The sequence below is a fragment of the Dipodomys merriami genome, unplaced genomic scaffold (genome assembly GCF_024711535.1).
Source record: "Dipodomys merriami isolate MVZ:Mamm:240054 unplaced genomic scaffold, mDipMer1.0.p SCAF_1, whole genome shotgun sequence".
In the NCBI taxonomy this organism is placed as follows: Eukaryota; Metazoa; Chordata; class Mammalia; order Rodentia; family Heteromyidae; genus Dipodomys; species Dipodomys merriami.
This window is the reverse complement of record NW_027202270.1, coordinates 115397777-115410765: the sequence shown is the minus strand read 5'-3', so window position 1 is coordinate 115410765 and position 12989 is coordinate 115397777. Positions and strand designations below refer to the sequence as shown.

The window sequence follows — 12989 nt, the reverse complement described above, 5'->3', positions numbered from 1 at the left end:
AAATGCTGGGCCTTGGAGGCTCATATCTAACCTAGCTACTCAGGAGGCTGAGATCTAAGGATTGCAGTTTGAAGCCAACCTAGACAAAAATGTCCATGAAACTGTTATCTCCAATTAACCATAAATAGGTGGAGCTAGCCTTGAGCATAAAAGCTCAAGTACAGTGCCCAGACTCTGAGTTCAAGACCCAGGACTAGACCAAAACAAAAAAGAAAGCAGAACACTTCCTTCTGTAGAGCTGCTCCAGCAGCATGGAGATTTCCACCAAGGCCTGGCATCTTTTCCCTTGGAGATGCTCAGACCCAAGGTAAGGGGCCAGGCTCCACCCATAAACACTCCTTAGAATTAAGTAGCCAAGAGTGAGATTGTATAACCCAAACAACATGGCTATTTAGGAAGCAAGGAATTCCTGTAGGACCAGAGATCTTCCTTCAAATTTGAATCAAAGATCAGCTTAAAGAACTGGGCAGTAAGTATAATGTTTTTGTGGGATGGGAGCTGTTAGTTTACCTGCTTTCCATACTCCAAGGGCACTGTCCTGTCATCTTCTCCATGTAAGATGAGAAGGGGCGAAGACAGGCATTTCACACTAGGAACAAATGAGAGAAAAGCATTCCATTTAAGAACTGTATATCCAAATGGAGGAATAAAAGGTTAACAATTGCAGCAGTGGCAATCACTGGATACTATGTTGAAAATGAACTATACAGCTGTGGGTGGGGAGGGGAGGGGAAAACTGGGAAGAGAAGGGGTGACATTGTCCAAGAAGAAATGTACTCTTTACCTGACTTACATAATTGTAATCCCTCAGTGCATTATCTTTACAATAATAATAAAAAGAATTGTCTACCCAGAGCTCTCTTTTCTGAGTTATCGCTTTAGCAAAACATGATGTTTGTCCAAACAAGAAATCTCTCATTCTTCTAAATTTCATGTAGAAACTATGCAAAGCTAGGCATTTGGTTTCCACCTACAATCCCAGCTATATGGTTGCAAGATCCTTTCTCAACCCATAAAAAGCTGAATGTGATACTACATGCTTTTATGTACTTTATGATTGCAGAGAGTACTGAATTGGTGAAGACACTAGAGTGTGTCACTCAGCTGTGGAGCTCCTGACTAGCAAGTGTAAGACTCTGAGTTCAAACTCAAGTACAGGAAAAAAATAGAATGAGGGTGTAGCTTGAATGCTAGACAAGCTCAGAGCCCTAGTTCCATTCCCAGCAATATGTATATGTATATGTATGCATGTATGTATGCATGTATGTAAGAGACAAAGGTAGAGACAGAGACAGGAGAGACAGATTTACCACCTTATAAGTAGCATGATAGTTACTTAGTAGCTATAGATGAAATAATAATGAGAGCTTTGAGCTTTTCATAGTCAGCTTACTTTTCATCATTAGGGAAGACTATTTTGTCTTTTTTCATGGCATCCATGAGGGTCTTCAAACATCCTGGAAATTTCTGGTAAATCTATTTTTCAAAATGAGGAAAGAAGCATTAATACTTGCTTCCTAGTTATATCATTTGCTATAGTCTCACTATGAACCATAGTAACCGAGTAATGCTTTCTAGGTATAATACAATATTTTTATGCCTTTATGGCTTCCAAAAGTAATTCATGGCCAGGCACTGGTGGCTCATGTAATCCTAGCTACTCAGGAGGCTGAGATCTGAGGATCACATTTCAAAACCAGTCTGGACAGAAAAGTCTCCATGAGACTCTTATCTACAATTAACCACTCAAAAACTAGAAGTAGAGCTGTGGCCCCAAGTGGTAGCGCACTAGCATTGAACAAAAGAGCTCAGGGACAGCACTAGTCCTGAGTTCAAGCCCCACAACTAACAACAACAAAAAGGTAATTCATACTCACTGGACACTGTTGAACAATTTGTGGGTGGGAACAGGAAAGTAAAACTGGGAGAGAACCAAGGAAGGAGTAACATTGTCTAAAAAGAAATTTACCCTTTACCTGACTTATATAACTGTGACCCCTCTATAGATTACTTTTTCAAAGTAATTCATCTAATTATAGGTAAACTGGGAAAAATAGAAACAAAAACATGCCATATGTAATATGACCATTGTAAATAACATGTGGCTTTAGCTTTCTATCTTGTTTATTTTAAATGTTATTATTTATTTATTTATGTGATACTGGAATTTTAACTCAGGGCCTCACACTTTCTTTTTTTCTTTCTTTCTTTTTTTTTTTTGTGTATGTGTGGGGGGGGGGGGGTCCGGTCTTGGGGCCTGAACTCTGGGCCTGGGTGCTGTTCCTCAGCTCTTAAGCTCAAGGCTAGCACTCTACCACTTGAGCCACTTCCGGCTTTTTTCTTTTTGTTTATGTGGTGCTGAGGAATCGAACCCAGGGCCTCATGCATGCGGCAAGTGCTCAACCACCTTCCCAGCCCAGGGCCTCACACTTTCTAGGCAAGTACTCTACCAGTACAGCCAATCTTTCAGCTTCTGCGTTGGTTATATTTTAAGATAGTGTCTCCCGGGCTGGGAAGGTGGCTCAGTGGTAGAGCGCTTGCCTTGCATGTATGAAGCCCTAGGTTCGATTCCCAAGCACCACATAAGCAAAAAGAAAAAAAAGCCAGAAGTGGCACTGTGACTCAAGTGGTAGAGCGCTAGCCTTGAGCTGAAGAGCTGAGGGACAGCGTCCAGGCCCAGAGTTCAAGCCCCACGACTGGACCCCCCCAAACCCCCCCCCCCAAAAAAAAGATAGTGTCTCCCTTCCTGCCATATCATCCTGAACTGCAGTCTTCCTATTTGTGTTTACCAATATCACTGAATGACAAGTATGTGACACCACACCCAGCCACTGGTTTAAGATGGAGTCTTAGGAACTTTTTTTTTGCTCTGATTGGTCTGCAACCACGATCACCCAATTTTTGTCTCTCAAGATGCCAGGATTATACATTTGAGCCACTGAACCTGGCTGGCATCATACAATCTATTCCTTCCTGCTCATAAGAGAATGTTGATATATAAAAATCTAAAACTTGTTTCTAATGTACATACAATGTACATATAATCAACTAGAGTCATTGGAAAGCAATGTTCTGATTAACCAAGAATTCTGGTACACGTTGTCATGTCAAAAATGAACTTTACAACTTTGGTGGGGGAGGGGGGGATGGGGGGGGCAGGGGGAGGCTGGGAAGGGATGGGAAGGGGAAACAAAGGAAGAGGCTACAATGCTTGATAAGAAATGTGCTTATTATCTTGCCCATGTAATTGTAACCCCTCTGTACAGTATTTTCACAATAAAAAAATAATAATAAATAAAAGAATTCTGGTAAAAGTACTAAACACAGACTAACACAATTTGAGAGGATTGAACATTATAAATGGTTGAATATGATTTAAATACTACAATGCTTTAAAAGATATTTTAGGGTTTGGTTTTTTTTGGGGGGGTTGTTTTGGTTTTTTGTTTTGTCAGTTATAGGGCCTGAACTCTGGGCCTAGGCGCTGTCCCTCAGCTCTTCAGTTCAAGGCAAGAGCTCTACCACTTGAGCCACAGCGCCACTTCTGGCTTTTTCTGCTTATGTGGTGCTGAGGAATCAAACACAGGCCCTCATGAATGAAAGGCAAGCAATCTACCACTGAGCCACCTTCCCAGCCCCTACTTTAGGTTTTAACTTAGCTCTAAATATAGCAATTAACACTCTACACTGTATATGTATTGAATGTCTTGTTTAATGGCAAATTCCAGTCTAGGGAATTCTCTAGCTAACTCTACTTCTTCAATATTTGGATGAAGTCAATACACAGATTAGTTCCCCTGACTTTAAATACATCATTTTAACAGAAGATGAGGAATAAGGACAAATCCATTCATTTTTCTCCCCTCTACCTCCTCAGCCAACCCACCTGGCTTTGCCAGCACCCATGTGGCTCCCTGCTTTCCCCTTGCCCTGTAATCCAATGCTCCCAGGGGAGGCAGAGAGCTCATTTCAATGTGCCAGTCCCATCACAGCACAGTTTTGCTTGGTACCCTCCAAAGGCCCATAGATTAAGCTAATATGTCACCTGGGCCTTCTAGGTCCTACATCTATCTGCAGCCTCATCTCTTGTCACTAAGGCCTTTCCTGCCCACCCCTGGGCCCTGCTACCTTCTGCTCCTGGAACATGGTAGCTCTTTCCTACCACAGAACCTTCACCTTTGTTTTGCTCTCTACCCAAGACCTCAGAATTTTTCCATAGCAGATGCTTCTGTATCTTGCACAGCTCCACTCAAAGGGTTTTATTATATTAATACCTGCTACTATATTAACCCTTGCTCTCCCCTATACAATCATTCTGGTCCCACCGTCTTACACTTGTCACTATTCAGTGCTATAAACAATATGCCTATGAACCGGGTGCTGGTGGCTCACACCTGTAATCCTCGCTACTCAGGAGGCTGAGATCTGAGGATCATGGTTCAAAGTCAGCCGAGGCAGGAAAGACTCTAAGACTCTTATCTCCAATAAACCACACAGAAAACTGGAAGTGGCGCCGTGGCTCAAGTGGTAGAGTGCTAGCCTTGAGCTGAAGAGCTAAAGGATAGCTCCCAGGCAGAGTTCAAGCACCATGACCGACCAAAAAAACAAAACCAAAAACAAAAAAATAATATGCTAGGGGTGATAAACACATGCTAATTTCCATATCAAAAATGGAAAGTAAGGAAGATATTTTTTGCTTTCTAAGTCTTTTGACAGAGTCTCTGTCAATGGAGTAACTTGCATTTTTATGATAATTATGTTACCAGCAAATGTTTGACTAAGTGAGAACATTTAAAATTTTATCCTTGGTAAGGATTCAATTGCTAAGTGGTATGCTGAAAACTGACTAGAAGAATATTTAAATATTTTAGAAGGCAAAAACAGGGAAAGAAGAGAGTTAAATATGTAGAGGCACAAATTAGAGAAAGTCTTTACAAAGTAAGTACTATTTTAGGGAAATTGTTGAGTTTATAGTAGGTGCTTGTCTTCTATTCCTTCTCATTTGGAGAAAGAAGCAGAAATTCCTTTGTCCCAAGGCTATCTCCAGAATGTAGAAGATGTCCTAGAACATAATATATATTCAGGGCTGGGAAGGTGGCTCAGTGGTAGAGTGCTTACCTTGCATGCATGAGGCCCTGGGTTCAATTCCTCAGCACCACATAAGCAAAAAGAAAAAAGCCGGAAGTGGCGCTGTGGCTCAAATGGTAGAGCACTAGCCTTGAGCTGAAGAGCTGAGGGACAGCATCCAGGCCGAGTTCAGGCCCCACGACCGGACCCAAAAAAAACAACAACAACAAAAAACATAATACATATTCAATAAACACTTGTGAAAGTTGGCATGGTGTTGTATACAAATACCCCTACTGTATATTTTAAAGTAGTGTCTGTCATTTTCATCTTAGTGTGACTGAATTTCAGCTTGTATATCTGAAGCAGATTTGCACAGAGGAAAGACCAATTCTATGCAGTATTCTCCACTGTTCTGGAGAAGCCGGGGATGGGGGAGAGGTTGCAATGAAGCAAGCAGGACATTGCAAAGGGAAGGAAATGGACCCATAATAGGTAAGCCAGGGTTGATAAACACAAATTTTAGCTTCACAAGTGTTCCTGTTTTTGGTATTTTTGTTTTTAGCCGTGCTGGAATTTGAAAGCAGGGCCATGCTCGTGCTAGGCAGGTGCTGTGTCATTTAACCCAGCCCCACTCACAGCTGTTTGAACTTTTAGCCTACATTTTCAAATAGGCCTCAGACCGAGCCCCTCCTACTTTTGCCTTCTTCTCTCTGGGATGACAGGCATGTGCCATCACACCTAGCATATCAGTTTGAGACAGGATAGAGAGCTGAGGAGACAGGGAAATTGTATCACGTTCAACAAATGTCAAAAGGGCCAGATATAAGTTCAATCCCAGAAATAAAACAAAAAAAGAAATAAGCTCCTCTCTCAGCAGACCTCTTTTTTAATGTGAAGTTACAAGATTAGGAGACCTAATAGGGGCTTGTAAAATCTGTCTCCTCCTTTGGAATGATTTTTTTTTTTAATCTGGGAGCTCTTCTTGGCGGTGTAGAGACAGAAAAAAAATGAAAGGCCTGCCAGGCATAAGGAAGTCCTGAAATTACCTGTTTAAGTTGGGGGCGGGGGGGGGGGGGGGGAGGGCGGGTCCTCACCCATTTTACTCACCCAGAACATTGCCTAAGGAATTAGGAGTTGCTAACCAATAGATGTGACCACATGTCTTTCCTTAGTTCAAAATCTATTAAAAGTTACAGGCAGGGGCTGCCCTGTCGACTCTTGAACTCTCATTGTCTGCAAGGAAGCAGGAAATGTTTCTCTTTCTTTTCCATTTCTCCCTCCTGATATACAAAAATAAATCCTTGCTATAACTTTCACCTGTGAGACCCTCCTTTTTGTGTGTGAGAGGCATCCTGAAATGCTTCTCATGATCTGAAGAACCTGTGTGATTGCACAAGAATCAGGAAGCTGAAGGAATCTTCTTCCACCCTCAGGTGACAAATTGAGATGAGGTCTCAATAATCCCAATATCCACATCTCAAATAGCTGGGATTATAGGTATGAGCCAACACAGCTGGACACCATTATTTTTGAGACAGGGTTTCACTATAAAGCTCAGATTGACCTGGAACTTGAGGTCCTCCTGCCTCAAGTTAAAAAAAAAAAAAAAAGTAGTAACCTGCCTTACAGGTGCATGGTACCTGTAAAAAGACATCATTAAAATGTATCCCATGGTTATATGTCCTTTGCCATGGTATTAGAGAAAATGAGGACTTGGTTTTTACTTTGGCTGGTAATGTTGGGCTTTATTTCGTTTTTGTGGTACTGGGGATTGTGCCCAGGCCTGGCGTCCAAACTTGATAAACAAAGGCTTTCATACTCCAATCATGCTCCCAGCTCTTTCATTTTGTTTGAGACAAGGTTGGCCTCCAGTTCACATCTGCTGCCTCCACCTTCTAAGTAACCAGCATTACAGACAGCCAATACCACACCTGGTTACTCCAATTGTTAAAAGATAATTCATGTCCTCATGGGAAATCACAAGGATAGGGAGCCCCACAAAAGAAATACAGGCTTGCGCTGCACAGTTTTGGCTCACCCTGCTGTTCTCAGGAACCTCTTGGTTTTATGGGGTACAGGGTTCATCTGTCCTGCGCATTAACATGGTCCCACAGAGAATAATTAGCATTCAGGCGGGGGCTCTGAACATTGCTCCTCTTCATTTTCTCTTCCCTCTTCTGCCAAGCTGAGGGCAAGATTTCTTGGTTTGCTTTTTTCTTTTCTTTGATTTTCCCACCCCCTAGGATCAGGACTCAGAGGAAGAAGAATTCACTAAGAGATACCCTTTAGCAATTCATCTCAAATTCTGAAGAACTTTCAGAAGTCAGCCTGCACCCATTATTTCTCACTCTCTACCAGCCAGACATGCCCTTGGGGACTCAAAAGTTATAGCCTCCCTACCAGCCTTCTCCTAATTGGTCTATCTTCCCCTCTCTTCTGTAATACCTCCAGAGATGTATTCTTAATATATCAGTTGTATGCTGGGCATCAGCGGATCATACCTGTAACCCTAGCTATTGAGGAGGCTGAGATCTGGAGAAGTACAGTGTGAAGCCAACTCAGGCATGAGATTCCATCTCCAACTAACCAGCTAAAAGCTGGGATGAAGGTATAGCTCAAGTTAGTAGAGCACCAGCCATGATCAAGCAAGCCAAAGGAGAAGACAGGGCATTAAGTTCAAGCCCCCACAAAATAAAACTGTATACATACATATTCCAGTTACATGAAGACTGTTCTTTCAACATTTTGTGACCACCACCCTATCTACGAAAATCAACAACTCTTCCCTTGACATCTATCATGTCTGCCCTTTATCTTCCTTCCCAAAAGCTGTTCTCTTCCTGTCTCTCTTTTTCCTTTTCCTTTTCCCTTTCCTTTTCCTTTTCCCTTTCCTTTTCCTCTCTCTCTCTGTGTCTCTGTGTCTCTGTGTCTCTGTGTCTGTGTCTGTGTCTGTGTCTGTCTCTCTCTGTCTCTCTGTCTCTCTGTCTCTCTGTCTCTCTGTCTCTCTGTCTCTCTCTCTCTCTCTCTCTCTCTTGATCATGGGGCTTGAACTCTGGTCCTGGGGGCTATCCCTGAGCTCTTCAGCTCAAGGTTAGCACTCTACTACTTGAGCCACAGCACCACTTCTACCACCTGTTTCTTTGACTGGACCTAGAAGATTCTAGAAGTGAGGGAATAGATTTCAACCTAAGTATCCCATAACTTTATTAAATGTAAATATTACAATAGACCAAGTCTATCACACCTCAGAAAAACTGAGAACCCTATGGCTGAGATGAGCATTAAATATAAACACTTAGAAAAGCTGATGTTCAAGAAACAGAAAAAGGTGGACACAGAAAACATGAATCCAAATGAAAATATATTAATATTGGACCATGTTGACTTTAAGAAGTACAATTAAACCAGTTGCCTGTAGCTCACACCTTTAATTCTAGCTGCTTGGAAGGCTGAGGAGATCATGACTCTAGAAAAGTCCTTGACACTCATCACAGCAGAAAAAGCTGGGTATGGTGACATGCATCTGTCTTCCCAGCTATGATGGAGAGCAGGATTGCAGACACATTCCTGGACAGGAAGTGAGACCCCTCCCATCTCAAAAATAACCAGTGAGGTCAGTTTTATTAACTTTCACAAACTGAAGGCAACCCAAATGTTCATAAAAAGTAGAATGACTCTGTGAATCATGTATGGTGTGTTCATGTAATGACATATTAAACAACAATGAAAACAATCAAACTACACTCGACCCATCATGAATAAAATTCCACAATTACAATTTTGGGAAAAATTAGAATGCATCTTCTATAATTCAACTTATATAGAGAGTTCATAAATAGACAAAATTATCTTCCTTACAGATGTATATGCAGGTGGTAAGAGTAAAGAAATGCATGGCTGTGACTGGTATGGAATTCATCTAAAGCTTACACTTATTTAGCTAAGGACTAGGAAGCAACATAAAACAGAAACTTTTGGGTGGCTAGTGATGCTAATTGCTTAATTTAAGTGATAGCTAGTGTTCAGTTTATATTGCTCTTGAATCATGCCTTTCCATCTATTTTTTAATTAAAAAAATTTAAACAACCTTATGAAAAGATTGTATCTGAAGGCTGGGAATATGGTTTAGTGGTAGAGTGTTTGCCTGGCATGCATGAAATCCTGGGTACCTCAGTAACACAGAAAACAGCAAAAGCCAGAAGTGGTGCTGTGGCTCAAGTGGTAGAGTGCTAGCCTTGAGCAAAAGAAACTCAGGGATAGTGCCCAGACTCTGAGTTCAAGCCCCAGAACTGGCACAAAAAAAAAAGTTTGTATCCAAATTGTTATATACCTATGAGTTAATGATATTACTAGCAATTGCTTGAAATACTATAATTTTGCTCAATGAATATTTGCATGAAAGTGAACATTCAGATTCAATGTTGTCTGACTGAAATTTTTTAATTGCCTCTTACATTATTCAATATTTTCAGGTTTTACAGGTAATACCCTATATGAAGCTGAAGCCTCTTCAAGACTATGAAAATCTGTTCACTGGTTATTTCAGCAAGTGATAAAACTACCTTCCTCTGAAGACAGGAAAATTCCAGAAAATTCTATGATGGTCTACTAGGCAAAAAAAAAATTCAAAAGTAAACAGATTAAAATATCCCTATGATATTTTACAGCACCCAATAACAATTTAGAAACTGGGGCCATGGATCCTCTCTTAAGATCCCTCCTCATACCCTGTCCCTAATACTATGGATGTATGACTGTAAACAACTAAGCCATATATGCTTATTTTTTTAACTTGGGGCCTGACAATTGCTAGGTAGGTACTCTACCACTTAACCTATATCTCCAACTCTTTTTTTTGCTTTAGTTATTCTTTGCTTTCATTATGTAAGAGTCTTGCAATTTTGCTGGAGGCCAGCTACAGACCTAATGCTCCTACCTATCCCTCATAGACAGACAGACAGATAGATAGATAGATAGGTAGGTAGATAGATAGATAGATAGATAGATAGATAGATAGATAGATAGATAGATAGATAGATAGATAGATAGATAGATAGATAGATAGATAGAGATATATTCCCTCCTAGATATCCCTCTTAGATATCCCTCCTATCATTTGTTGAGATGAGTTCTCTTAACTTTATGCTCAGGTTGGCCACAAACAATTACTCCTAATCTCTCTTAATCATTGCACCTGTCCCAATTCTTTTACTTTTTGTTTTATTTTATTATTTATTTATTTATCTATTCTTGGTGTCAGTACTGAGGCTTGAACTCAGGACTTTTTGCTCTTGGTTGTTTTTTATGTTCAAGGATAGAGTTCTGGAGGCACATCTCCAACTCAAGGCCCAACTCTTTACACATGATTTTCTTTTTTTTGTCAGTCGTGGGGGACTGAACTCTGGGCCTGGGTGCCGTCCCTCAGCTCTTCAGTTTAAGGCTAGTACTCTACCACTTTAGCCACAGCACCGCTTCCAGCTATTTTCCTGCTTATGTGGTGCTGAGGAATTGAACCCAGGGCCTCATGCATGCGAGACAAGCGCTCTACCACTGAGCCAACTTCCCAGCCCATACATGATTTTCTTGAGAGGACTGTTGGCTGTATATGAAACACTGTAAATGCATTTATCAATGTCCTTAAAGTCTCTACAAACTTTCTTATGATGAAAGAAATATAACTGATCATCTAAAAACTAAAACTGTGGGGGCTGAGAAGGTGGCTCAGTGGTAGAGCGCTTGCCTTGCATGCATGAGGCCTTGAGTTCAATTCCTCAGCACCACATAAGCAGAAAAATCCGGAAGTGGCACTGTGGCTCAAGTGGTAGAGCGCTAGCCTTGAGATGAAGAGTGCCCAGGCCCAGAGTTCAGACCCCATGACCAGCAAAAAAAAAAAAAAAGAAAAAAGAAAAAAAAGGAAATGTACTCATTAACTGACTCATGTAATTGTAGTCCCTCTGAATATCACCTCTATAATTAAATTTTTAAAAAATTTAAAACTGTATAATATTTTATTTTCACTTTAGAATACTTATAATAAACAGAAGACAAGTTTAGCTATTTACAAAAGATAATTACAATTAGTGGGAGGAAATGTGTGTGTGTGTGTGTGTGTGTGTGTGTGTGTGTGTGTGTGTGTGTGTGTGTGTGTGTGTGCGCCAGTAGTAGGTCTTGAACTTAGAGCCTGGGCACTTAGCTTTTTCTGCTCAAAGTTGGTGCTGTACCACTTTAGCCACACCACTTCCAGCTTTTGCTGGTTAATTGGCTAGGAGTCTCATAAACTTTCCTGCCAGGGCTGGCTTCAAACCATGATCCTCAGATCTCAGCCTCCTGAATAGCTAGGGTTATAGGGTTATAGGTTAACCCTCACCAGGTGCTGGTAGCTCACACCTATAATCCTAGCTGCTCAGGAGACTTACATCTGAGAGTCATGGTTTAAAGCCAGCCTGGGCAGGAAAGTCTGAGACTCTTATTTCCAATTAGCCATCAGAACACTGGCAGTGGCACTGTGGCTCAAAGTGGTAGAGCACTAGCCTGGGCACAATCTCAAGGACAGTGCTCAAGCTCTGAGTTCAAGCCCTATGACCAACCAAAAAGAAAAAATTCCCTCATAATATGTCATTCAGTATATTAGAAGGAAATAATGAATTACCAAATCCAAAAGCTATCATACTCCTTTAAAAGTAACTAGTTAATAAACTGAGCCAGTATCATGTAAAAATAGTTGAGAAAAGGAACATCCTACTAAGCATAAATGTGTGGGAAAAGCCCATACTTTGATTCCTGTTTAAGACATGGGAGAGACTCACCTTTAACAAAGGGTAGTTGATACTTGCAACCCACATGTTGGTAAATGGGGCCTCCAAAATGATGGCATCAACCGGGCACCCTTGAAATCATCAAATGGGGGGAAAAGAAAACTCAGAAACTTCCTAGGAAAGGGTTCTAGGGTCTTGACAGGAACTCCCTGGATCAAAATCAGTTGTGGAACTGTGCATGAAGGGCTCACACCTGTAATCCTAGCAACTTAAGAGGCTAAGATCTGAGGATCACATTTGGAAACCAAAGCAGGAAAGTCTGTGAGACTCTTATCTCCAAATAACCAGCAAAGGGCAGGAAGTGGAGTTATGACCCAAAGGGTAGAGCACCAGCCTTGAGCAAAAAAACAAAGGGACAGCACCCAGACTCTGAGTTCAAGTCCTAGTATTAGCACATAAAAAAATTAATTGTGGAAGAAGTGGTGCTGTGGCTCAAGTGGTAGAGCACTTGCCTTGAGCTGAGGGACAGTGCTCAGGCCCAGAGTTCAAGCCCCATGACCAACAAAAAAAAATTAATTGTGGAGATATTGAGTCAAGCAAACTCTTGTCCCACCCCAGACTTATGCATTATGGTATTTTGGTAAGGACTAAGAATGTGTGTTGTCTATGTTTATTGCAGCATTATTTACCATAGCTAAGATATGGAACCAACCCAGATGCCCCTCAGTAGATGAATGGATCAAGAAAATGTGGTATATATACACAATGGAATTCTGTGCCTCCATCAGAAAGAATGACACTGCCCCATTTGTTAGGAAATGGAAAGACTTGGAAAAAATTAAATTAAGTGAAGTAAGCCAGGCCCAAAGAAACATAGGTCCCATGGTTTCTCTTATTTGCAATAACTAGTATATGTCTGAGACAAGCAGAAACGGTCAGATAAGTTGATGTTAGGCGAAATGAACCCCAAGATAAGGACTCAAATGGTTTTTCTTTCTTGCCATTGTTTCTAACATGTTTATAAGATAATTTCCCCATGGTATAACCCCTGTTTTCAGTGTATTTGATGTTGGCATAATTTGTGGAGGGGAAGGGAAAAAACAAATTGTTTCAATAGGGATACAGGTGGACCCATTGCAACAATGAGATGTATAATATGTTATG

General features: G+C 41.0%; 1 protein-coding gene across 1 annotated transcript in view; it reads right to left on the bottom strand.

Moving 5' to 3' along the window:
• The window catches only part of Abhd12b (abhydrolase domain containing 12B), a 33270-nt gene that overhangs the window by 1540 nt on the left and 18741 nt on the right, over positions 1 to 12989 (bottom strand). Inside the window, exons 9-11 of the mRNA XM_069988926.1 lie at positions 11877 to 11956; positions 1394 to 1476; positions 511 to 589 (exon numbers count right to left, since the gene is read on the bottom strand). Coding sequence (XP_069845027.1) covers positions 511 to 589; positions 1394 to 1476; positions 11877 to 11956 — 242 coding nt within the window. The remainder of the gene's footprint in view (positions 1 to 510; positions 590 to 1393; positions 1477 to 11876; positions 11957 to 12989) is intronic.